Source organism: Lissotriton vulgaris, chromosome 4_1 (assembly GCF_964263255.1).
Source record: "Lissotriton vulgaris chromosome 4_1, aLisVul1.2, whole genome shotgun sequence".
Classification (NCBI taxonomy): Eukaryota; Metazoa; Chordata; class Amphibia; order Caudata; family Salamandridae; genus Lissotriton; species Lissotriton vulgaris.
The window spans coordinates 1,495,452,784-1,495,478,992 of NC_141691.1; the positions used below are offsets into that span (position 1 = coordinate 1,495,452,784).

The window sequence follows — 26,209 nt, forward strand, 5'->3', positions numbered from 1 at the left end:
TAACCGTGAGTACATATAAATACTAACAGAGCGCAGAACAAGGAAAGAGTACGGGTCACATTTTTTAGGGCCCGGTCCCTTTTTTGATATCAGTCCAACCCCTGCCAATCACCCCCTCCGCCCTCATGTTCTTATTTCCAGACTGTCTGCTCCCTCCCCTTCTTTAAACTGGGAAACGCCAGGTCGGGTTACCGGGTGGGCACACAGGTAGTGACATCACTTCAGCCATGGCCTGGCTCATATTCTCTGCTCTCATGTTCTTTCACGAGTGCTGCCCTGCGCCGGGTATTGTATCTAATTGTCAGGTGCCTGCTCCCCCACCTTAAACTTAGAACTCTAGGGGTGATGAGGACACGGCTGTGGTCTCTCGACTGAGGGATACAAGTTCACTTGTCCACCACCTTTCATCACTCAGCACAGCCACCGTCGATACCTAGCGCCCTGCCGCTCTTCTCTACGTGCATTATAAAAATGTGTTGAAAAATGTTGCCCCTACCAGGGCTTTATGTTTCATCCACATGACTCCCGGAATGTTTGATGGGTCTTGGGACACAATGCGGCTACTAATGTCACTGGTATCAACTGGTTATGCTGTGCTGTGCCAGGGTGTTACCAAACCCCACTGCACGGCAGCAATCTAGTGCTATGCCTGTTTTTGTTTCGACTTCAAAACACCTGCTTCCTGTATAACCGTGGCACTGTTTACTTTAAGGTCACACAGCGCTGTGCTTTGGATGACAGTCTCTTGGTGACCCGCACCTTGGATTCAGGCTCGGGCGCTGAGCGTTGTATGTAGCAAGCCACAGAGAGCTGCAGTGTGTTCTCACCCTCCAATATAGAAAGGTCTGGGCTTGCAGTAGAACAATTTATTTTTAACTCTTTCTGGGACTGTAATGAGACTCTTGCTGCTGCCGTTGCCCCATCTTGTGAACAACAAAACTCATCAACTCCAACTTTGGAATAGGCAATGAGTCAATCCGAATACGCAAATCCTTGTTGCTAAAGCAGCGTATCAATGAGCTATCCCGTGAACACATTCAGTTATGCTGCAACTGAAAGATCTGTATAGAGTACTTTTGGTTTTGCGTGCACTGCCTTCTTTTATGCATGCACTATAGTAACATTTATGCCTGCCAATCCATTCATTATAAAACGATGGGGTTTTATTTAAACTGCTACGTGTTGTTTATTTAAGCCAGTTTGCTAAAAACCGTGGGAATAATTGCTAGACCTTACCTTTTGACAGTATTTTTTTTTAGATAAGTACTAAAGTGTCAGCCAGTCTCTACAGATATCAAAAAAGCGAGCAACCCAATATACCCTTGAGGGTTCGGACAAGAAATATGAGAGGGTAAAGGTACCTTCAAGGGATTTTGTTTGTGTTAATTATAGCTTAAAGCGAACAGTGCTGATTTATGACCCAAATTAGTATAAGTCAGTCATGCAAATATACAACAATGATTAATCATTCAATTTATAATAGTCACAGTAGTTCATCAAAGCATAGAGAATAAATATAAAATGGGTGCATATGAAATATTTGTATTTAATACTTTTCAAAAAATTAAAAATGGTACAGAATCAATATCAACAATGTTACAAGAAGTACATATTAAAAAGATAAATCAAACACTTCTTTGGAAGAATTGGCTACGCTTTTCCTCCTTGTTACAAATGGTGTACTGGATTAAACAAAGAAAAAGCTTGGGTCGACGTATCGGTCTCTATAAATTGATTGATGAGACCATCTTCAGGACAAAGGAATATTTCTGAAGACCCTAAAAATGATATAGAATTGTCATTATTATCATATTCTATATCTTGTCTATCAAATAAAAACTTTACATTATATACATATAACACCTGAAATCTGTTCACCTTGAACAGATATTTTATCAAAATCCGTGTTTTTTATGGCTAATGGTAGTCTTGGCCTATTTTTGAAAATATGTAATCCACTCGGAGTTACATGTGATCAGAAAAAGCTCATATTTTATACATGCATTCAAAGTGTCATTTCCTATTCGTTATGTACATAATGCATTTAGCTTAAACAATTTATTCAAATCGGTTACAAATCTCTATTGATTGTCAGCGATAGATGCACTAAATGGCGAACAAGCTCAATTTTCAGTATTTCGTGACAAAGCCTAGTGCACTTCCTTTCATAAAAGTGGAAAAATCTTTTTTATATATCTATATGTACCTTAGCTGCAGTGTGACGCGTATCCTGTGTACTGAAGGCTGTTATCTTTGCCGATGTTTCACACGGTACAGGTTTCTGCAATATATACATGTATAGACACTCTGTTGTCACAGGGCATTGTCATAACGAGAGAAAATATTAGAGGTGCGTAAGTGTTTATGTTACAGCTCGTGGACATGGATTAAAGAGTCACAGCTTTGTGCATAATTGCAGCATGCATGTCGCCTTAGTGCAAATATATCAGAGAGGTGTCTTGCAAGATATAATCTTGTGGCATTGCAATATGTCCACTACAAAACACCAGATTAACCCGCCGTATATTTCTTTAACTCGGGCCTCACAAAGTTATAATGCCAGACCCTAGAACTTCACTGGCTTGGGTCAAACATCATTCCGGGTTATTTTAACTGTGCTAAGCTCATTGCTGCTGTATTATTAAGCACGTGTGCGGCACGTGTCAGCTTAGGCTATTGCATGCACAAGTGAATTAGATCAGCCCTATTTAGTTTGCCGAGGTATATAAAGCATAAACACATGCAAATGTATATTGATGTAAACTAAAAGCACTAAATGAATACCTGAGATTGAAAAAATCTTCAATCAGAAACGTAACAGCTTATCGTATTAATCAGCACTGTCAGTATCGGTAGGTCACCTAGATGAGAAACCATGACGTGTGTTAGGATGTTTATTATGCATATGATATGTGCCGATCTTATTTATAATTCTAAATCCTTATTCTACATTCAAAAGGTCACATTATTTATCGTTCAGACCATACTCTACGTTCAAAAAGGTCACATTATTTATCGTTCAGACCATAAACCTTGTTGAAAAGTTAAGGAGCGGACATATGTTACATAACTTTGCCGCTCAAACCATAAACCTTGTTGAGAAGCTGTGAAACGGACATCTGTTACACAACGCAAGCATACCGCAAGAATTCATAATCAGTGATATATACCTGCTGTATATGTGCATCAACTCTTCAGCAATTTAAAGGAGAAGGCCAATAAATGTGCCTATGTGAAAAGAATAAACACTGTTCTAGTGTTACATCAATAATATCCCCAGTCTAGAAAGTAAAGATCAAGGAGTTCTTAACATGCAGTCAAAGGGTCCCTTATTACTCCTCACCTTATTTAATAAATGTACGGGCGTCTCATCCGAAATATTCAGGTAGTAGCAAGAAACTTCACTCGTAACCAAGCTGACTTTATTCGGTTGTTTGGAAATCAAAAGGGGACTGGCTTTGCTCACAGCGCCCTCAGTGGTGATGTTCTATTGCCAAAGTGTCGGCCATGTTTAAATGCATAATTTTGGTAAAAATATGGTTTCACAAGGCGCCTGACTATTTCAAAGGCACTTTCTATAGTACATATATTGAAAATCAAGGGAACCTAAATCACTTGCAAAGAAACGCATATGAAAGAATCTACATTAACGCTTATCGATCATTTTTGTCTCAATACCGGTCTGACTAACCGTTAGTTAAGTGTCAGTTTTGGACGCTAGTATTACTGAACGGATGAGGATAACGATAACTGTGCAGCACATAATTAAAACGGACGGGTAACCTAATCAGTCAATCCTAGAATTAATGGTGGATTGTATAGGTGAGCCCCTCCTTGTAGTGCTTTGTTGCCTATAACCTCAACTAAAACTGTATTCAAAAAGAACAACCTATTCATTGACACGCTGTATTGTTTATATATGTCATATACATATTTAGGCTATTAATTCATTTAAAAAAATATGAACAGTCATAAACGTACTCGGCAATATGAAATTATGAGAAACAGAGCATTTGACATACGATTTTTTGAATGTCAAAATATCTATTTAAATCGGATGTGTGCCACATTATTCATTCAATTTTGACAACAGAGCAAAAGCAGACTTTAAACATCTCTAATTGTATAAGGAAAGCTATTTACAGATGTCATCAGGTTATTGTTCGACAAAACAGTACAAGGAGGGACTCACCTATACAATCAACCATTAATTCTAGGATTGACTGATTAGGTTACCCGGCCGTTTTAATTATGTGCTGCACAGTTATCGTTATCCTCATCCGTTCAGTAATACTAGCGTCCAAAACGGACACTTAACTAACGGTTAGTCAGACCGGTATTGAGACAAAAATAATCGATAAGCGTTAATGTAGATTCTTTCATTTGTGTTTCTATGTAAGGGATTTAGGTTCCCTTGATTTTCAATATATGTACCATACAAAGTGCCTTTGAAATAGTCAGGCGCCTTGTGATACCATATTTTTACCAAAATTATGCATTTAAACATGGCCGACACTTTCCCAATAGAACATCACCACTGAGGGCGCTGTGAGCAAAGCCAGTCCCCTTTTGATTTCCAAACGACCGAATAAAGTCAGCTCGGTTACGAGTGAAGTTTCTTGCTACTACCTGAGCTTTTCGGATGAGACGACAGTACATTTATTAAATAAGGTGAGGAGTAATAAGGGGACCCTTTGACTGCATGTTAAGAACTCCTTGATCTTTACTTTCTAGACTGCAGATATTATTGATGTAACACTATAACAGTGTTTATTCTTTTCACATAGGCACATTTATTGCCTTCCCCTTAAAATTGCTGAAGAGTTTATGCACATATACAGCAGGTATATATCACTGATTATGAATTCTTGCGGTATATTTGCGTTGTGTAACAGATGTCCGTTTCTCAGCTTATCAACAAGGTTTATGGTTTGAACAGCAAAGTTATAAAACATATGTCCGCTCCTTAACTTTTCAACAAGGTTTATGGTCTGAACAATAAATAATGTGACCTTTTTGAACGTAGAGTATGGTCTGAACGATAAATAATGTGACCTTTTGAATGTAGAATAAGGATTTATAATTAAGAATAAGATTGGCACATATCATAGGCATAATAAACATCCTAACACACGGCATGGTTTCTCATCTAGGTGACCTACCGATACTGACAGTGCTGATTAATACGATAAGCTCTTACGTTTCTGATTGAAGATTTTTTCAATCTCAGGTATTCATTTAGTGCTTCCAGTTTACGTCAATATACATTTGCATGTATTTATGCTTTATACACCTCGGCAAACTAAATAGGGCTGATCTAATTCACTTGTGCATGCAATAGCCTAAGCTAACAAGTGCCGCACGTGTGCTTAACAATACAGCAGCAATGAGCTTAGCACAGTTAAAATAACCCAGAATGATGTTTGACCCAAGCCAGTGAAGTTCTAGGGTCTGGCATTATAACTATGTGAGGCCTGAGTTAAATAAATATACTGCGGGTTAATCTGGTGTTTTATAGTGGACAGATTGCAATGCCAGATGATTATATCTTGCAAGACACCGCTCTGATGTATTTGCACTAAGGCGACATGCATGCTGCAATTATGTACAATGCTGTGACTCTTTCATCCATGTCCACGAGCTGTAGCATGAACACTTACGCACCTCTAATATTTTCTCTCTTTATGACAATGCCCTGTGACAACAGAGTGTCTATACATGTATATATTGCAGAAACCTGTACCGTGTGAAACATCGGCGAAGATAATAGCCTTCAGTCACAGGATATGCGTCACACTGCAGCTAAGGTATATATAGATATATAAAAAAGATTTTTCCACTTTTAAGCAAGGAAGTGCACTAGGCTTTGTCACAAAATACTGAAAATTGAGCTTGTTCGCCATTTAGTTCATCTATCGCGGACAATCAATAGAGATTTGTAACCGATTTGAATAAAGTGTTTAAGCTAAATGGATTATGTACATAACGAATAAGAAATGACACTTTGAATGCATGTATAAAATATGAGCTTTTTCTGATCACATGTAACTCATAGTGGATGACATATGTTCAAAAATAGGCCAAGACTCCAATTAGCCATAAAAAACACGGATTTTGATCAAATATCTGTTCAAGGTGAACAGATTTCCGGTGTTATATGTATATAATGTAAAGTTTTTATTTGATAGACAAGAGATAGAATATGATAATAATGAAAATTCTATATCATTTTTAGGGTCTTCAGAAATATCCCTTTGTCCTGAAGATGGTCATATCAATCAATTTATAGAGACCGAAACGTCGACCGACACTTTTTCTTTGTTTAATCCAGTACATCATTTGTAACAAGGAAGAAAAGCGTAGAAAATTGTTCCAAAGAAGTGTTTGATTTATCTTTTTAATATGTACTTCTTGTAACATTGTTGATATTGATTCTGTACCCTTTTTAATTTTTTGAAAAGTATTAAATACAAATATTTCATATACACCTGTTTTATATTTGTTCTCTATGCTTTGATCACCTACTGTGACTAATATACATTGAATGATTAATCATTGTTGCATATTTGCACAACTTACCTATACTAATTCGGGTCATAAATCAGCACTGTTCAGTCTCTACAGATGTCATATGTGTTTACATTGTATGTATGTGTAAGTATGCATGTGGCATTTGTATAGCGCAAGCACCCGGCCAGATGACTGCAGACAGGGTTGGATTGGGATGAAAAAAATCAGCCCGGGCACACCAAAAAAAAGTGGCCCACATTTGCTTATTGCCTTATCGCAAAACACTGCTTCAGCGAAATTGCATGAGAAGAAAGGGGGTAGGGGGCATGTTCTATTAACTTCACTTAGATTTTCTTTTTTATTACAGTTTAGGGGTCAATAATATACCAGAATTGCTTTCTGCTTAGGGACTTTCAAATGTAAATGTTTCCGGCAACTGCCTCCATTTAACTTTTTCTTAACAGAAAATGACCAGAAAAGGTCAGTGAAATACCAGAATCACTTTCGAATTCTCTAAATTCCAGTCCATACAAATGGTCTTCCACAAGCACCTGTAAACAATGCTTTTTCAAATCTTGCATTTTCAGTGATATGACCACCGAAGGGCCTGATTTTATATTAATAACAGAGCTTTGGACTATACCATTTCCCTCGACAACGCAATATTTATCTACATGTGTTCCGATACCTGGCCTGTCACGCAGTTTGATGCTTACTTTCTTGACATGCTAAAGAACAGTAGATGTTGAATCACCCAGACTAATGTGCTGCATTGCTAAATACATATAAGGACCCAAAGGCGAGGCCAATTGCATTGCAAATGCTTGTTTTAAAAAGACTTGGAATACTGGTACGTGTAAGGGCTACTGTGATGCACGTTACCAAAACTAACTTCATGTTAGACTATATGTCCATTGACTGGAATCACAAATACAACAATAAAGGCAGGTGTACCTGACTTTCTTCTTATAGGGACTTATAAAAATGGCACCTAAAAGTTGACAAAATTCTCCATGATGTATAATCATACTGATTCTGTATTATGCACAGCTACAACATCACCGCATACCACCAAAACATACATCCTCAATAAAGAAACAAAATGCATGTGAATTACCATGCAGCTGGTCCTCAAAAAGTGTATTTCTGAAATGTTGCATATGTGTGCCTAGAAAGAGGTCTAATTACGTATGCATGCAAGGAAGGGATATTCCTAGTGTGAAAACCATCTGTATTAAAAAAAAAAAAAAGGAAAGTAACAAATCACCTGATCTTCTATAGGCATGACTAAAATGCCTCCAACTTTCAGTAATATTTTCATGTAGTTCTCGTGGTCCTTCTGCACACCAGCTCCACAGTAGATCCGATCATACTGATGACTGTCAGATGAGATCTCCAGGCAATTTCCTACCACAAAGGCTGGTTCGCACAATTCAAACCTTTAAAACATATAAAAAAGTGTTTGAAGCAATATTAGCAAAAAGCAGCGTTCAAAAATAACTTTACAACTCTAAACTCAAGTACACACATTTATGTATGGAACAAGTTTTAGGGCACCTGCACGACATGTCAACCTTATTCGTGATCTGTATTGTCTTAGGACTGGATATCATGTCCTAGAAAATGTTTTTTATTTGTATAAGTTAAGCATTTCAGTATTTGTATCCATTAAAAGATTTGTAATATCACAACTCTTGAAAGCAACATTTTACATACTCAGAATATCGTCCGAAATTCGGACTGGTCAGCAATTACAACAGTCTTATCATTTTCTAGTTGTGAGTTCATGGAAACAAGAGCTATAAAGGGTACCGCTTAGTGCACTCATTTGAAACAGAATTGAATGCAAAATATAAAACTCTGGGTGAGCAGTATATAATGAGAGGTTTGACATCAACAGGAAATTACTGAATTATAACTACAGTTCTAAGGGATAGTCATCTACCACAGATTCATGATAAGTCTTACCTTTAGGTAAGGTGTGAAGTTTCTAAACATTTAAATTTGTAGTTAATGGTTTTAAAAATATTGATACCACTCACTTCAATTGGGTATTTTCAACAGCAGCCTACGAGGCAATGGGCTTCTAGCTTCGCCCCCTAAGGCTATTTTAGATCCTACGAGGAAGGAATGTTTTCAACTGAGTCTATTAAATATAATAAATATAGAGAATTTTAGATATACCTAGACGCACTGACCTCTCTGCCATCAAACGTACAAAGATCGGCTAGAAGAATGAACCTTACATTTATATATATATATATATATATATATATATATATATATATATATATATATATATATATATTCACTGAAAAAACCATAGGTTTTAGCCCATATATAGTTAGGGATTAGCATTTACAAAACCTTAATTTACTCGCACAAAACCATAGAAATTCGCATATATAGTTAGATGCAATAACTATATATCGCGCACCCGCAACCCACTGCTGATGATGTCGCATATTACATCATTCATGACATGGTCAGTGACATCACTGATGACATCTCAAATGACATCACTGATGACATCTCAAATGACAACATCCAGTGACTGTATGTTTCTGTAAAGTTAAAATATGTCTTACATATTGAAGAATGAGTGGATGTATAAATGTTTGGATGAAGGATTTAGTAGGTGCATGACTGACTGTATGAGAGAATGATTAAATGTGTTTCACTGAGTGCATGGGTTAGTGACTTAACTGTCTTAATTTGTGCATCATTATTACTGTAGTTCTGTAAACTGCTGCATTTGTTGATCAGTAGCTATATGAGTAACTATATGGGTTATTGATTGGTTGCCCAAATATTTGTATGGGAGACTGAGTGTGTGTGTGGGGGTGGCTGAGAGGTGTGTGACTCTGTGCATAGATGTGTGAGCAGTTGATTCAGTAGATGTATGGGTTCAAAAGTGCATGTGAAAACAGCTGTATGGGCGGTTGACTGTGTGCATGAGTGTATTGGTGAGCGAATGGATATCTCAGTGCTACATGTCAAAGTAACTACATATGTAAAACACAGTACATGTAAGAGTTGACATATATAAATAACTGTGCATAAGAGCCAGTGAATGTGTGAGTGGCTGTATGGATCATTGTGAACTTGTATCAGGGATTGTATAAGAGAGTAAATATGTGTTCGTATATGTTTGATTAAGTAAGGTGTGTATAACTGTATAGTTGAGGAAATGGAGGTGTGATTGATTCTTTGCATGACTGACTAGGTGTGTGAGTAACTCCATGGATGAGTGACAGTCTGTGAGAGTCTGTTTACACTGATTGTATCTAAGGTTATATAAGAGTCTGAAGAGGTTGATCGTATTATCACATGAATGATATCATCAGTGATGTGATCAGTAATGACAAATGAGATGTTATCAGTGATTTTACAAGTGATGTCATTTGAAATATTATCAGTGATATCATCAGTGATGTCACTGACCATGTCATGAATGATGTCATTTGAGATGTCATCAGTGATGTCACTGACCATGTCATGAATGATGTAATATGTGACATCAGCAGTGGGTTGCGGGTGCGCGATATATAGTTATTGCATCTAACTATATATGCAAATTTCTATGGTTTTGTGCGAGTAAATTAAGGTTTTGTAAATGCTAATCCCTAACTATATATGGGCTAAAACCTATGGTTTTTTTCAGTGAATTTCAATGGTTCTTTAAAAGCAAATATCAAAAGCTGTCAAATGTCAAGTACGTGATAGGCAAAAACTTTTTCGTGTTTATGCACACTGATGTGCTTTGAACGCTGCCCCCCCCTCCCCTCTTTTCTCTTAGTAGTACTCTCTCTTTGCAGATAGTGAAGGGTAGTTAACGCAGGCCTTTACCCCCGTTGTAATCCGTCGTGCCTGCTTGTCTCACCATTTGATTGATTGTTATCCAAGCATTTACTGTTTTACAAGTGATTCTCTTTGGTTCATTCTCTATTTACAAACAAGCACAAAGTCACAATACTCTGTTTAGTCTTTGCAGATAGTGAAAAATCGTGTAAAAAAATAAAAGTAATCGAGCAAAATCAGTAGGCCACTAATGGGATCTCTTTTTGACCTCGCTAAAATAGAAACATTAGGAACAACCCTTCTTGAGAAATACGAAAATAGTGAGATGAACTGAGCTCCACACCATGAGGACTGCAAGACAGCTCGGCTCCGCCACCCACCCCGCCCAAAATAACGATAAACTCTATGCAAATATTATAAATATATACAACACACCAGCAAAGTAACAGGGTAAAACATTTTATTAAATAACTATTTACATAACTATTTTATACTTGTTGTTGCCTGATCCGGCTAGCTCAATCGATCGAGTATGAAACTCAAACTCTGATAGCAAGCGTTGCTGCTGATGCTATGCAGACAAAAACTGGTTTTCAGTTTGTACATTCATGAAGATTTTTCCATCCAAGGCTGGTTGAGAGTTTGTAGAACGATAGCTTCAGATTTTCAACATACGGTGTGGTGGCGCGGACTGGGAGGGGGCGCTTGGCTCCTGCCCCCTCCCCAAGTCGTGTTGCCCTGGTGTGGCCTAAGATCGCCCCCGACATAGGCGGCGGAACTTTTTGCCTTTTGATGACTCTTCCATTCTGGACCTTGTCCCACAATCCGTTTGACCTGAAGACACGCTGTAGTGGGGCGCCCCTTTACCGTTTCAGTTGCCATTCCGCCCGCTTTTGCTACACTGTGCCTCTTCCGCCATTCAGCTGTTGACCGCCCGATCTTGCGACTACAGCGTCTCGCTCACCATGTAGTTGAGTTGCTCCCGCTCTTGCGATGCAGCGATAGGCGGCTGCCACAAGACTCTCAAAATGGCGGCTGGCTCTTCAGATTTGGGCGTGATCCACTAAAATGGCCCTGGGACACCTTGGAACTCGGACGCTTGTCTGCTAGGGCTTGGGCCCCATTCTCGAAAGCGTCCCCTGAGCCTTGAAGATTCTACAAAAGTCTTGGGGGCCCCCGACTCCCGCAGGCTTCTGGTGGGGAGCGGCTGCCATGATTGCTCGTGGAATGGCCACGACTGAGCTACGAGATGGTGGTGCTCTCATGCTGACGCCAGCTTCAGTCTGAAACATCCAGAAACACGGTAGACTACCAATTCGATCAGTTCCGGTAGCGCCCCAACGTGACCCGGTAGGGAAGAACTTGCCCTCCCCTCTTTGACTGATGGTTCTTGTTGCCTGTCCCTTCTGTTGTCATTTAAAAGAACTTTTTAGACTACTGAAAGGGGTTGTGTTCCGACCGCTGGTGGTGGAGACATTTTGACTATATTCTGGACCTACGTAGTCGCGTAATGCGTTATATGACACGCCGCGTTAGCGCACCCGGAAGTGCTCCTGTGCACGAAGCACAGCTTCCCGGAAGCGATCCGGGGCGCGGCACGTAACGTAAGCATAACAGGTCATGTGACTTGTTTATAAAACTTTTCATTGGTTCATTTTACTTTTGTTATTCTAATGATGAAAGGCTTGGTCATATGACCTAAAAATTACGCTTTTCATTGCTTTCGAACATTATTTTTTCTTAAACATATATGTTATAATGTTCCAGGCTAATGTACTTTCCCGGAAAAAATCACTTGTAGGAGACAAGAAGTGTCAGGTTTTGCTCCGAACTGACGAGACGCTCTGTGACTCCACTCCGTTCACGTTGAAATCAGATAAATGATGCAGGATTGACGACTGCCTCATGAAAAAGTCTTTCCCCTAAAACGATTTGGATTGCTCCTTATTTATCCTGGTGGTTGATAAAATTGCACTCCAGTTTAACCGGATTATCGCCTCTAGCCACTTCTTGTCTCCTACAAGTGAAGATCAGACACAACTTCACGTCCACTCCTGGTTTAACTTTGAGTCCAGATTTAAAATGAGTAACAGCTAATCGTTAAAGATACCACGATCCTCAACAAATCTTTTGAGTGACGAAGTGGCAGTTCTACTGTAAACAGATTACAATACCTCTATACAGATCACAATTGATAACAATCCTGAGGATGGTTTCTGCAATTGATTCTTAAGAAACCGAAACGTCGACAACACATCTTATCCCTTTTCTTGTTTTACTCAATGTATTGGGGTTAGGTGCTTTTTAGGTTCTGTTGAGTCACGTAGTAATTTACTTATGTGTGTACCCACAGTCCTAAACCTTATTTGTCTATTCATCTGTATATGAAGTCACTTATTTTAATGAATTTTTTGATAAAACTACTTTTCGTATACACCTTGTGTCTTTGTTTGTATGTTGTGTTTTGACAATACGAAGTATTTATGTTTTGCATTGAGACAAATGATATTGGATTAGTTCATTCCAAGGACCATTGGTTGATCCTTCCTCAAATAATCCGAATTATCAAATACAGAGAAAACAAAGTCCCTTGAAGGCACTCTTACCCTTTCATCCTCTTTGTTTAGGCACCAGGCTCTTATAAATTCTCAGTCCTTCCGGGCCTAGGTTGAGCAATAGGATGCGTTTTTTTCTCTTGGGGTTGAACTGTACCTCGGTTTCGTCTTCCAAAACCCCTATGAAGTTATCAATGTACTCTCTCCAGTCCTCCCACTTCATTAGTGGTTCACCTGGTCTGGGCAGAAATTGCACTGGCGCCATTGCATATCCTGCTTGCGCACTCATCTTCTCGAGGGTGGTGTGCTCCCTTGACTTCTGGGACTGCCCGGTGTATTGTCTTGCTCTTCTTTACCCGTGTGGGACTGGGGACTACCTGTGTCAGCCCCCTGTGTGATCTGGCGCGCTTTGCTTTGTTCCTCTGGGGTCTGTTCACTCCCCCCTAGCTTAATTGTCCTTTCCCTCCGGGGTGATTCTGGGCTCTGCCACGCTCTTTAGGGTAGGGTACCTGTGTGGTAGCTTGTTGGTCTCTTCTTGCCCATGTGCTTCCCTTGGCCACCTGGCTCAGTGGTCCTGCTTACTGCTGTGTGTCTTCTGTTCACCGGTGTAAGTGATATTTCCCTCGGTGACTTCTTGTTGCTGAGTTCGTCCCCTATGGTATGCAGGGGTTCAGCATCCCGTCCTTGTCGCCATTGTAAAGTTATTGATAGCCTCAATAAAGACGCTGCAGCAGTGGTGAGGTTAACGGTATTTATTCATATATATATCTCCCTAAAGAGCGCCGAGCCGACCTGCCGTCTCATCGGCTTTCGCGCCTCTCAATGCGCGGTGCGCGCGCAGCCGCAATATGGCCGCCAGCACGTCACGTTGCGGCGTGACGTGCAACAACTACAGCGCGCCACCACAAAATCCTGATTCCTCCACTTCAATAGATGAGCAAAGGCCCTTCCAGCTCAAAATAATTTTCCCATTATATAACGCAGGGATTCCCTAATCACGTACAATTCCCTTTTATGATTTGTAGTGTCTGACCCCGTCTTGGTCCTGAAGAGAACCCTTAGAATGTTTTGGGTTCAGAAACGCGTTGATCCCCCTCACAGCTAGTAACTGCCACTACCAGCTTATGGAATGTACCATATACAAACAGGACTTTCTGTCTGTTGTAATCTTGGTTAAGCTAGCAGCATCTGGCATGTTGCTCGTCTAACAAGTAATAATTATTTGCACTGCCATACAAATAGGGTCTGGTCTGATGTTTGTCATATTGTTTTTTGTATATACTTGTTAGTTCATTGATTTGTTTTTTTCAAGTATTTTTGTTTGGAATGTGCTTTAGGTCAATGTTTATCTGTATTTATGAATATTGTACAGTGTCTTCCTCCATGACATGAATCAAATGTCGTAATAGTTTGAACTTTGAATGAAATAAGAAAAGGTGAAATAAAAGCACCACAACCACTTAATGACTAAAGGTGGTGATTCCTGAAAGTATAACTAGAGCAGTGCACGTCCTAAACACCCCCTCGATTTCCCTTAACTTTCTAAAAGAGGCATTTTCAGATTAGTCAGTTAATATTCAACTGTACCATTAAAGAGCATTTTAAATCCCAATTCAAATGAGTGGAAAAAATATTTCTCTATCTGCCCCGAAACTGAAGTTGCCACTTATTAAGTGTAATAGGGTAACCCAGTGTTAGTCTATGGGAGGTGAAGCCTTGATACAGTGAAAAACATCTAAAGGTGTTTTTCACTATAAGGACATGTAATAGTTAAGTACACATGTCTCACCGTTTGAATACCATGCACCCTGTTGTATGAGCCTTTATAGCCTACCATAGTGGATACTTTTAAGTATTAAAAGGAAGGTTTAGGACTGGCAAACGTTTTTGCCAGGTCAATATTGTAATTTAAATCTCACTACAGGCTGTATTGGCCGGCCTGAGAATGTTTTTCAGTGCTACTCTACTGGGTGGCACAATGTATGCTGCAGTCTGCTGGTAGCATTTGTTTTACAGGCGCAGGGTATATGTTGTACCATTTACTAGGGACTTGTAGGTAAATTAAATATGGCAATTAAGTGTATTGATTTTACCATGTCTTTAAGGTAAGAGCCCAAGTATGTTACCACTGTTTAGCAGAGATAAAGTGCCCAGAGTCCTAATGCCAAAAAAACTGGTTCAACAAAAACAGGGTGGTGAAGACAAAAAGTCTGGGGGAATACCATGCCAAAGCTGTCACGTCTAATAGTGATTTTGCTTATTCTCAAGTGGGCAATGCATATCTAGGCATGGGTCAGTTTGCCTTAAAATAACACAATGTTATACAATACCTATTATATAGCAATGCCTCTATAAACACTAATAACTGGGTAGCATTTTTAAAGAGAGAGGTACTATATTGAAAAACACAATAACAGGGTCATGTGATCATTATGAAAGTCTAAACAAATTGCAGAAATAAACTTGCAATGAGTTATTGGAACCATATCATCGCTGCAGAACTTGGGCAAAGGCTCGTTGGTGGAGTGAACCTGAATCTCACTGTCCTTCTGAAGTAATGACAAATAATGTTTGTTTTTTAGGAAACAGTTTTATTTTCAAACTTGTGAATCGGATGCAAAGATATAGGCAATATGGCTTGAGGTTTAGTAAGCTCATTCACTCTGAGGACAGGGTGCAGGGACAGGGGGGTCTGTACACTAGATGAAATTTGTAATACTTTTTTTTTAGATTTGATTTTATAATTTTTAGCAGTATAACAGACATGTAAACATTAGTTTGCACAACTAACTAGCAACCTTCTCAATATCTGAGCTTTATTTTACGAGAAATAAGTAAGAAGGTATATATATATAGTTACAAATAACTAAACAGATAAAAAGAAACGTACAATAAACAAAAACAATGAGCAAAGAAAAGGTCATACAATTATGAATCTTCATAAAGTATCTCCTATACAAACACTAGTAGCTTCTGAACGGCTGTACATTTTCAATGGGGAAGAGGGGAGGGGGGTAGATTTGGGCTCATGCCGTGTCTGAATGATAAGATTTCTTATACATGAAGACTGCCTGTAGGGACCTAGTATTATGTTTCACAAGGTATTGAAATAAGTGTGTCATGCGCAGCTCTATATCTACAATGACCACTCTTGTACATCTCCCAGGGTGACATCTGACTCCTGCCCTTTAAATTGCCCCTCAGACTCTGGGCGAGATATGAGATTAGTCATTCCTATCCACCAGGCTATATCATTAGCGTCTCTTTGATCACTCCCACCTCTTTCAGTCGCCGTTCCTCTACTAGTGTTAGAGATTTGCATGCATTGATGTTTTTGTGCTTTATTAATTTTATTTATTTATTTCTGGTATTTGTAGAGCGCGAAACTCATCCCATGGGATATCACGGCGCTGTAAGAAAAAGGAGACTGCTGAAACTGTGCTGGGGAGTTAGTTTTTGGGAAAGAGGTGAGTTTTTAATTTTTGGTGGAATTGAAGGTAGTTTGTGGTGTGTCTGAGGTCCACAGGTAACTCATTCCATCTTTTAGCCGCCAAGTATGAGAAGGCGCGTCCGCCTGTCCTTGCCTTGTAAATGCGCTTAGATTTCGCCAGGGCTGAGTTGTTGGATCTTAGATTCCTGTTGGGGATATAAAATTCGATTTTCCCTTGAAGGATGGTAGGGCCCGTTTTGTGAAGGGCTCTGTGCGCGTGACAGAGTAGTTTGAAGGTGGCCCTCTGACGCATTGGTAGCCAGTGAAGTTTTTTAAGGCATGCGGATGCCGAATCTCGCTTGCCTTTGTTACAGACCAGTTTAGCCGCCTGGTTTTGTAGGACCTGTAGGCAGGAGAACAGTTGCTCGTTCATCCCTTCGAACAGGGCATTGCCGTAATCCAGGCGGCTGACCAGGAGGGCCTGGGTGATTGTGCGTCGACAATCCAGAGGTATCCAAGAGAAAATTTTTGCCAAGAGTTTGAGAATTGCGAATCCTTTGCCCCAGAGTATGCGTATGTGGTCCTTCATGGACAGGGCATCGTCCATCATGATACCAAGGTTTCTGGCGTACTGTTTCGGGATGGGGGCTGATCCCAGAGACGGTGGCCACCACGTGTCGTTCCATGAGAGTTTGGCTCCTCCGAACAGAAGTATCTCCGATTTTCCGGCATTTAGTTTTAGGCAGTGGTTGCGCATCCATTCTGCCATTTCGGAGAGGCAGCTGTGTAGTTTTTTCTTAGTTGTTTCCGACCCTTCATCCATTGTCACCATCAGCTGTGTGTCATCGGCATAGGGAAATATGCTGATGCCCCACTTTCTTCCAATGTCGGCCAGAGATGAAACATAGACATTAAAGAGAGTGGGGCTTAGTGAGGCCCCTTGTGGGACCCCACAGCCGATGGGACAGGGTTTTGAATGAAATTGGCCCATGTGCACTGCTTGGGTGCGATTGCTAAGGAATGATTTAATCCATCTTAACGCTGTAGATTGCACTCCTTTGCTCAGGAGGATGTTTAGTAGGCAGTCGTGTGATACCGTGTCAAACGCTGCTGACAGGTCTAGCAGTATCAGAGCCACAGATCCCCCTTGATCTGTGATGCATCTGACACTGTCCGACACTGCCAGCAACGTTGCTTCGGTGCTGTTGTTGGCTCTAAAGCCGGTCTGGGTGGGGTCCAGAAGTGAGTTGTCTTCCAGGTATCTGGATAGTTGTATATTAACCATTTTCTCCAAAGCCTTGGAGAGGTAAGGGAGCTGGGAAATTGGTCTGTAATTCTCCGGGTTGAGGATGTCGGATCCGGCTTTCTTCAGGAGGGGGGTTACAGATGCGTGTTTCCAGGTTTCTGGAAAAGACGCGGTGGTGAGGGACTGGTTAAAAAGTTTGGTGATGAAAGGGCAGAGTGTCGGTGCAATTTCGGAAAACACAAAATGGGGACATGGGCCTGCAGGAGAGCCGGATTTGATTGTCTTTAGAACCGATAATACCTCGTTTTCGGAAAGTGGTTGAAAATTAGTTAGACGTGGGGAATTGTCTGCGTCTGGATGGACATTGTCTTTGTCTGATGTTGGCGAATTTTCGTCAGGGTTGTCGGGCAGGAAAGGGGAATGTGAGGGGGTGAAGGTAGAGTAAATTTTATTAATTTCTCGGCAAAGAAAGTGCTAATACGTTCGCAGGCCTCAGTTGAGGGGTGAGGGTTTGTGAGGTGCTGGATGGATTACTAAGCTCCTTTACAATTTTGAACAGTTCTTTTGCGGAGTTGTGGTTTTCATGGATTCGTTGCGTGAAGAATGCTTTTTTCGCATCTCGAATGGCAAGAATATATTGTTTCCGCTTGGTGACATAGTTTGCTCTAGTTTCTGAATCTTTGGTTTGTCTCCATCGATGTTCCGTTTTCTGGCATTCCTTTTTGAGGCTTTTGAGGAGAGGGGTGTACCATTTTTCCCTGGTAGTTGTTTTTTTTTTTGATTCCCGCAGGGGTGCTAGTTTGTCTAACGTTTGGCGAATTCCGGTTTCTAGCAGAGTGAGGTTATTACAGATGGAGGAGTCATCCTGCAATGTGACATCTGTCTCAAGAAAGTGATTTTGAAAATTGGAGTCATTGATTAGTCTCCAGGCTCTGTTGGTGGTGAGGGGGGTGGGTCTGGACTTCGAGGGTTTACCGAGAAGTTTAAAAGAGAAAGATAGCATGGAATGATCAGACCAGGACAGGGGGAGGATTTCCTTCATGGTAGTCGACTCAATATTAGTTAAAAGGAGATCCAAGGTGTGTCCTGCTGAGTGCGTGGGGCCCTCAACCAACTGCTTGAGTTGCAAGATTTCCATGTCATACTTCAGCTGTGACGATCCAGGGGCATTAGTATTTTCATAGTGGACATTGAAGTCACCAATGACCATGTAATTTTTGTGTTTCAGGCAGGATGGAAGCAGTTGGTTCAGTAGTTTGGTGCCTATGCTGGCTTGTTGTCCTGGCGGGTTATAGACAACTGCACCGGCTAGTATGATAAGGTTCTCCACGAGAATTTTAAATGGTAGTATCTCATGTTCGGGGTAGACAGTTATCGTTTCCGTGAGACATGTTAGGTGGTCTCTGAAAATCACAGCGACTCCACCTCCTTTTTTTTTTGCTTTGTCTATTTTGTGTGATTATTTTGTATTCAGGGGGAAGGGCGTTGGCCAGGTCTGGAGCACTGGCATCAGATAACCATGTTTCGGTAATAAAGACCAGGTCAGGGGTCCTAGATGTCAATATGTCCCAGATGTCTAGTGCATGTTTAGGTAGAGATCTGGCATTAAAATATAGGCATTTCAGTTCCAGCTGATTACTAGTAGAGAATGTGTGATGATCAGTTGGGAGTTGACCCAGGCTTGACCATCGGCATGAGCGGCAAGAGATAGGTCCATAAGATAGACCAGGGCCGGTTTGGATGCATGGGTGCGATCTAGCAACCGTGGTGGTTTTGTTAAGAGCTAGTAATTCGTTGCGAGTGTAGCAGATGGGTTTGACCGTGGATGAGCTGGAGCCTGTAGGGGGTATAGCCCCTAGTCCCGGTCGGTCGCAGACGGGCTTGCCTTAGGCGCAACGTCGCGCCCGCTGCGCTCGCCCGCTGCGCGACCGAGAATTACACATAATTTATGATGCTATGGGGTTGTGGGACAGAGGGGCGTGGCCTAAAAGGGGCGTGGCCTCCGCTCGTGGCGGGAGGGCGCGAGGGGGAGAGCGCGTGTGACGTCAGCGCTGGCTCCGCTGAGTACACAGCAGTTCTGTCCGGTGAGTAGAATTAGCGCACAAGTATTCTGTGACAGTAAATTTTAAAAAGCAAGTTATTCAGTGACACAAATTGTTTAAAAAGCAAGTTGCCTTACTCCCGGCTTCCGCCTCAGGAGTCGACCCTTAGTCTTTGCTTGGTGCCCTATCACGGCGCTTTTTATGCACAAGTGTTTGTTTGGGGGCGTGGCCTAAAAGGGGCATGGCCTCCGCTCGTGGCGGGAGGGCGCGAGGGGGAGAACGCGTGTGACGTCAGCGCTGGCTCCGCTGAGTACACGGCAGTTTTGCCCGGTGAGTAGAATTAGCGCACAAGTATTCTGTGACAGTCATGGTATTAAAAGCTGCTCTGAATTCTGCCACTTGGGAATACAATACCCCCAGAGAATTCATAACAGAATGCGCTACAATCGCACTCAAAGAAAACTTCTTCGCTTACCAAGGACGGCTATTCCTGCAATGCTCTGGTACCTCGATGGGCAGTACATTTGCTCCTAGCATAGCGGGGTTGTATGTTGCAGATTTTGAGGCTAAAAACATACAGTCTATCAACAACCCGTTCGGCAGAAACATTTCGTACTGGAAACGGTACATTGATGACGTGCTGCTCATCTGGAAGGGCAGCATGGAACGACTAATGGAATTCCTCTGCTGGATTAACACCCTCAACAGGTATTTGACATTTACCCATACAGTGAGCACCACGGAGGTGGTGTTTCTTGATGTGGTAATCACAAATAGTGGAACAACTCTGACTACCAAGACCCACTACAAAGCCACAGCCAAAAACAACTTGTTACAGTTCTCTAGCTTCCACCCTCGCCCGTTAAGGGAGAATCTCCCTTACGGACAATATTTACGTATCCGCCGGAACTGCAGCAATATAGTTGATTTCAAACGTCAATCAACTGATCTAACGACCAAGCTGGCACAAAGAGGTTAACCAAGTCACCTGCTCAACAAAGGTTTTAAACGGGCATGGAACCAACCACGGGAAGCCCTCTTAGAACCCATCATAAAAACAACAACGGAAGTCCCCTTGACTTGTGTAACCACCTACAGTGCATTATCCAATCTAATGAAAAAATCAATAAACAAGAATTGGAAAATTATCACAAGCAGCAAGAAGGATTGGCAGAAACCACTGTTTTCTTTTAAGAAAGGGCACAGCCTCAAAGATGCCCTGGTCCACACCAGACCCAAAGAACTACCCGCAACCCCTGTGAGGAGTGTCACTGATGCATGGAACCTACCCAAAGTCACAGGCCATTTCCCCTGCTCAAACTGCTCTGTCTGTCACCTGACAGCCCCTACCAAATCCCTGACCCTTGAACCCGGAAAAACATGGTGGCAAAAAGCACATACTAATTGCAACTCCATAAATGTTGTGTACCTTGTCACATGCCCATGCTCACTTCGGTATGTGGGCATGACAACCAGAAAAATTAAACAACGGATATGTGAGCATAGAAGCAACATTAGGTGTAAAAAAACGACGACAAGAATGAGTGATCACTTTCTACAAACTAATCACACCACCAACGACCTAAAGTGGACTGTGATTGAACAAATCCTTGGGGGCACCAACATCTCTGAGAGATTGTTTGAAAAGGAACAACGTTGGGTATACCGCCTGGGCACCCATATCAATGGCCTCAATGACGATATACCTTGGGGCTCTGTCCTCAAGTAATGAAAAATCCCCTGACCCGTAGCTGTTCCGCAAAACTCCTGTTGTCTGTGGTGATTGTGTTCCACAACTATCCAACTAATATAAGTTAGACCCATAAGACGAATATCCATCTCATTTCATATGGGTTATTACATTTTTTATCCCTTTCTTTACTGTAATTCTATCCCATGGGCCATGTCTGCCTATTCCTTATTCCAACTATATGCGCACCATAAACAAACCCCACTTTGTTTACTTCTCCCCGCATTGGCCCACACCTCCCGCGCATGCGCATCAAAATCACCAATATCCGAGTCCTATTGCTTCGGCCAGGACAGCCGATCAGGCACGCACGCGCGTCATACAGCCCTTCCGTTCCGGAAGTGAGTATCCTCTACCGGAATAGGTTCACGCTCTATTCCTCTCCCGCTTTTTTCACACATGCGCAGTACGCACGCTTCCCTTCCCGGAAGCGCGGACGCGGGTTTCCTTACCGGAGGCTCATAAAACCACCAACACTCTCTAAATCCGGATCGACGAGACCCGGTCCCGAGGGCTGAATAGGCGTACCTGCAGGAGACGGGCGCCGTGGGCGTGAGTACTACTCTGGGTGCAAAGGACCATTTAAGCTAAGTACTGTTACTGCTTGCTGACTGTGTTTTGTCCCTCTTTCTTCCCCATTTTATGCTTTCCTTTTAGGATGTGCCAAATGCGCCGTCCCCTCCCTCCCGCGGTCTATGGGGTGGATTTTCATCCCTGGTGAAGTGAGAACTTACCTTTTCTCACCTCTTTTGCCGCTTTTGTGTTGAATGGTCACTGGCCATTTGGCCCATTGATCGCAGAGTGATTTAGTGTTGCCTGAATGTTCTCACTGCCATTCGCCTCCTTTTTCACCTATTTACCCTCCCTGCGCACTCACACTGTTAGATTCTGCAATTTGGCAATCTACCATGAGAGTGTCACTGTATAAAACTATACTACCTACCGTTTAGTCTCAGCCACAGGCAGAGCCACGCACCTCTGCTATTATGTAAGAGTTGTGCACCCTGGCACCTTGAGCACAAGTAATTAGCTTGAATCGGCTAAATCTCTCGACAAAAAATTCTAATTGTTTGTTTGTCTTGTTTTGTTTGTCTGTTTTTAATCCCCGCAGGTGCTTTTAATTTTTGTCTCTAAATTTTAGAGACCGGAGGTGTGTGCGTCCTACCTTCGGGTGGTGAAGCCCGCCCCCCTTTTTTTCGCACTTCACAGACTTTTTAACTTTCAAGTCCTCTGGTTGGGTGGGCCTTAGAGTGCCCATACCGCCGAGGTTTACACTCTAGGTCCTGACGAATGCCAGGTTAATTATACCACACCGGCTGAAACATGTTCATGTTGACCATTCACGTTGTCACTTAATGCTAGTGGGAGTAGACCATCCAATTAGTTGGCCTTACTCACCATCACATTTTTTAACCTTGTCCTTGATGATCTTTGATTAAATAAATTTTTTGATACATACAAGGCAACTTTAAGTCACCACTTCACACTATTCACGTAATTTTTCACATAGCCCTCCCACCCTCACAAGACCAGCTCCGCAGTAATTCTGGCGTCGCAGCACACCGGGGTGGCATTCGGTCACACCCGGTGGGGCCCGATGATGAAGCAAGTCACCGACCAGGTCGGTGAGTGAAGGCTTTCCTAACAAACTAAATGGGCTTTGTTGGTTCCTTGTGCTCTGTGCTTTTTTCCACCTTAAACAGAACAGGAACACTCTTTTGTTGTTGATGTCTAGTAAATTTTAAAAAGCAAGTTATTCAGTGACACAAATTGTTTAAAAAGCAAGTTGCCTTACTCCCGGCTTCCGCCTCAGGAGTCGACCCTTAGTCTTTGCTTGGTGCCCTATCACGGCGCTTTTTATGCGCGAGTGTTTGTTTGGGGGCGTGGCCTCCGCTCGTGGCGGGAGGGCGCGAGGGGGAGAACGCATGTGACGTCAGCGCTGGCTCCGCTGAGTACACGGCAGTTCTGTCCGGTGAGTAGAATTAGCGCAGAAGTATTTTGGGACAGTAAATTTTAAAAAGCAATTAATAAGAGGCACACTGCGATTGTTCCTGTGATTAAAAATGTATACACTGATATGGAACTGTTATCTTTACAACTAAAATCCTATGCTACACAGAAGTGTGTTTTTCTGACCCTTGATAACTAGACCTCAGTTTGCGCCCAGCAGTTATGTTTTTCAAAACGGATGTCTCTTGTCTTTCCCCTGAACTTCTCAGTGTTTACTGCTGCAGCAAGCAGTCAAGCAGAGTCCTGTTTATTTTCATTGTCATTGTTCATGCTGTTCTCAATTAATTCTCCTCGCTGCAGTCACAAAACTGCAACTTTACTTCAAGGTCATTCAGCAAGGACACTGTATTCTATTCATTCATAATCGCTTACTCTTGTTCCTGTATCTAGTTTGTTCCACTATATACGGATGACAATAACACAGAGTGGGCAGACTCAATATTCATGTAGTCTGATAACGATTAGGTGCTAAAAAATATGAGGTTCCATAAAACTGTGCTCTGATTTTCCTGAGAATGTAACGTGCTTGATCAGACCACGACTAATATCAGTTTTAGTAATTTTGTATGTGAAATAAAGATTGCAGACTGTATGAAGAACAACTGGCTGCAGCTGAACACAGACAAGACAGAAGTACTGATATTCGGCAACAGCAGCAACACATGGAACGACTCCTGGTGGCCATCAGACCTAGGACCTACACCCACTCCCTCATACCTTGCCAGAAATCTAGAAATCATCAATGGCAGCAAGCTCACCATGAAATCACAGATCAACGCTGTCTCCTCCACCTGCCTCCTCACTCTGCACATGCTACGTAAGATCTTTAAGTGGATACCCAAACACACGAGACACACCATGGCACAGGCCCTCATCATCAGCCGACTGAACTATTGCAATGCCCTCAATGTAGGAATCGCCCCACACCTCCTACAGAGACTTCAAACCATACAAAACCAGACTCATCCTCGGCTTTCCCCGACATCCCCCCCACCTCAGGCAAATCCACAGCCTCCTCGTGGAGAAGTGATGCCAAAACAAGCTGCTGACCCATGCACTCAAGCCCTTACACAACCAAGGACCCGCCTACATTACCTACTGCCTGAACTTCCACCAACCAACGAGAAGATTACACTCCGTCTCCCTTTCACTTGTCTATTTTACCCGCATCTACTAAAGCAGAAGTGAAGGCTGCTCAATCTCCCATTTCGCAGCAAAGACATGGAACAGCCTCCACAAGCAACTCTGGACCATCACCTAACTTCCAGAACTCAGATTGGCCCTCAAGACCTGGCTATTCAAATAATCATCCGGGACCTGCAGGCGCCTGCATACCCTATAAGGTGATTAGCAGCACATTTATAAATTCTGTTTGATTGATGAATTGATTGATAAATAAACCTTCAATTTTGGGAGTATGCCGGAAAACATTTATGAAGACTTAGATGCTGCTAGGGATGCTATCCTTTTCGCCCTTGATTTTACTGCCCATTTGGAACTTTAAAAAATGATTGACCTTGCACTTCTCTGTTATGCTTTATCTGTTAATGATATTTCAAGGCGATTATTCTGTATTCCATTTTTAATCACTGTAATAAATTGTTTAAAATATTCGGCTAATCTTGAACTTCATTATTAAGTGGACCCTTTAACATAACTAATCATTAAATGATATTTTGATGTTTTGGGAGGTGCCTTAACTTGAGGACACATCCCCTTATGAAACGGAGGTTTAACACTGTCTCCAATTCAACAAATTGTAGGCATTCTGGTGAGGTACATTTTTGGGCTGTCAAACATTTAGGGGTTCCCCTTGTCCACTAACTTACGGTAGCAGAGGATTATGGTGAGTAAACAGAACCGACTTCCTGCTTTAGTAAAGTCCCTTTTTGGCGTCTCCTAAGTGATAGTGAATTTTCCATTGTGTATTTCCCAGGTAAATGTTGCCAAGGTTATGGCAGTGTTGGTATTGAACGAAACAGATTGTAAGTATGAATAGGGCGGAATTATTCTGGTGGGTTGTTGAAGTGTTCAGGTTTGTATGCTTTTATTGATTGCTATACAACATGTGAGGTTTTTGGTTATATAATGTTGATTTTGAGTTCAGCTTGTGGTTTGATCTCATTTATTATGGTTGTATTTTGGCTATTAGATTTGTCAAAATCCAAGATTTCGAGATATTATTGTGGAACTTATATTGTTTTGTGCAGAGAAAGAATAAGAAGTAGGTGAAGGGTTGATTAAGACAAAGACTTGAGGGCAGGTGGGATCATCAGCAGAGATGCTGTGGAAAGGATATGATTGAGGTAGTGTTTTTCCTGCAATAATGAAAGAGAAGATAGACAAAAAAAAAGGTGATGAGGGAGACCTAGAGAAGCAAAGCCGAGAAAGGGATTTGATGAAAAGAATTACCTTGTTGAATGATTAATTTAATTCCAGACCTTCTCCATAGACCAACAGAATCTGGAGACAGGGACTATGCTATCTCATATGCGTGCAACAGGAGAAGGTACAAGTGTACAGGGAGGGGATTGACTATGCTTATAGTTCTGGGTGCTTCAGCGAGTGCCCCACCTGAAAATACATTGACAATTTTGCTGAGTCCTCAACAGAGCTACTAATGTTGTCTCTCCAGTTTCAAATGCAGCAATATTTTGGTTCACGATTCCAACAGATGTAGAATGAAGTAGTGTGGCTCACTGGTTAGAGGCGACAGACCCGAGAGCAGAGGACGGCCCGGGACCAGGGTTCGATTCCCGGCGCGGCAGGTTTCTGGACCAGGGTCAGCGGACTCGATAATTCTCTCGCCTCGGTGCCCACTCTGATCAGCGATCACACTCGGCAACTCTGGGCATTAGCTTGCCT

General features: G+C 41.8%; 1 protein-coding gene across 6 annotated transcripts in view; it reads right to left on the reverse strand.

The window, feature by feature from the left end:
* The window catches only part of PCMTD1 (protein-L-isoaspartate (D-aspartate) O-methyltransferase domain containing 1), a 507,689-nt gene that overhangs the window by 244,662 nt on the left and 236,818 nt on the right, over positions 1-26,209 (reverse strand). For all 6 annotated transcript variants that reach the window (XM_086965738.1, XM_086965737.1, XM_086965742.1 and 3 more), the window contains one exon: positions 7,778-7,949. In XM_086965738.1, coding sequence (XP_086821864.1) covers positions 7,778-7,949 — 172 coding nt within the window. The remainder of the gene's footprint in view (positions 1-7,777; positions 7,950-26,209) is intronic.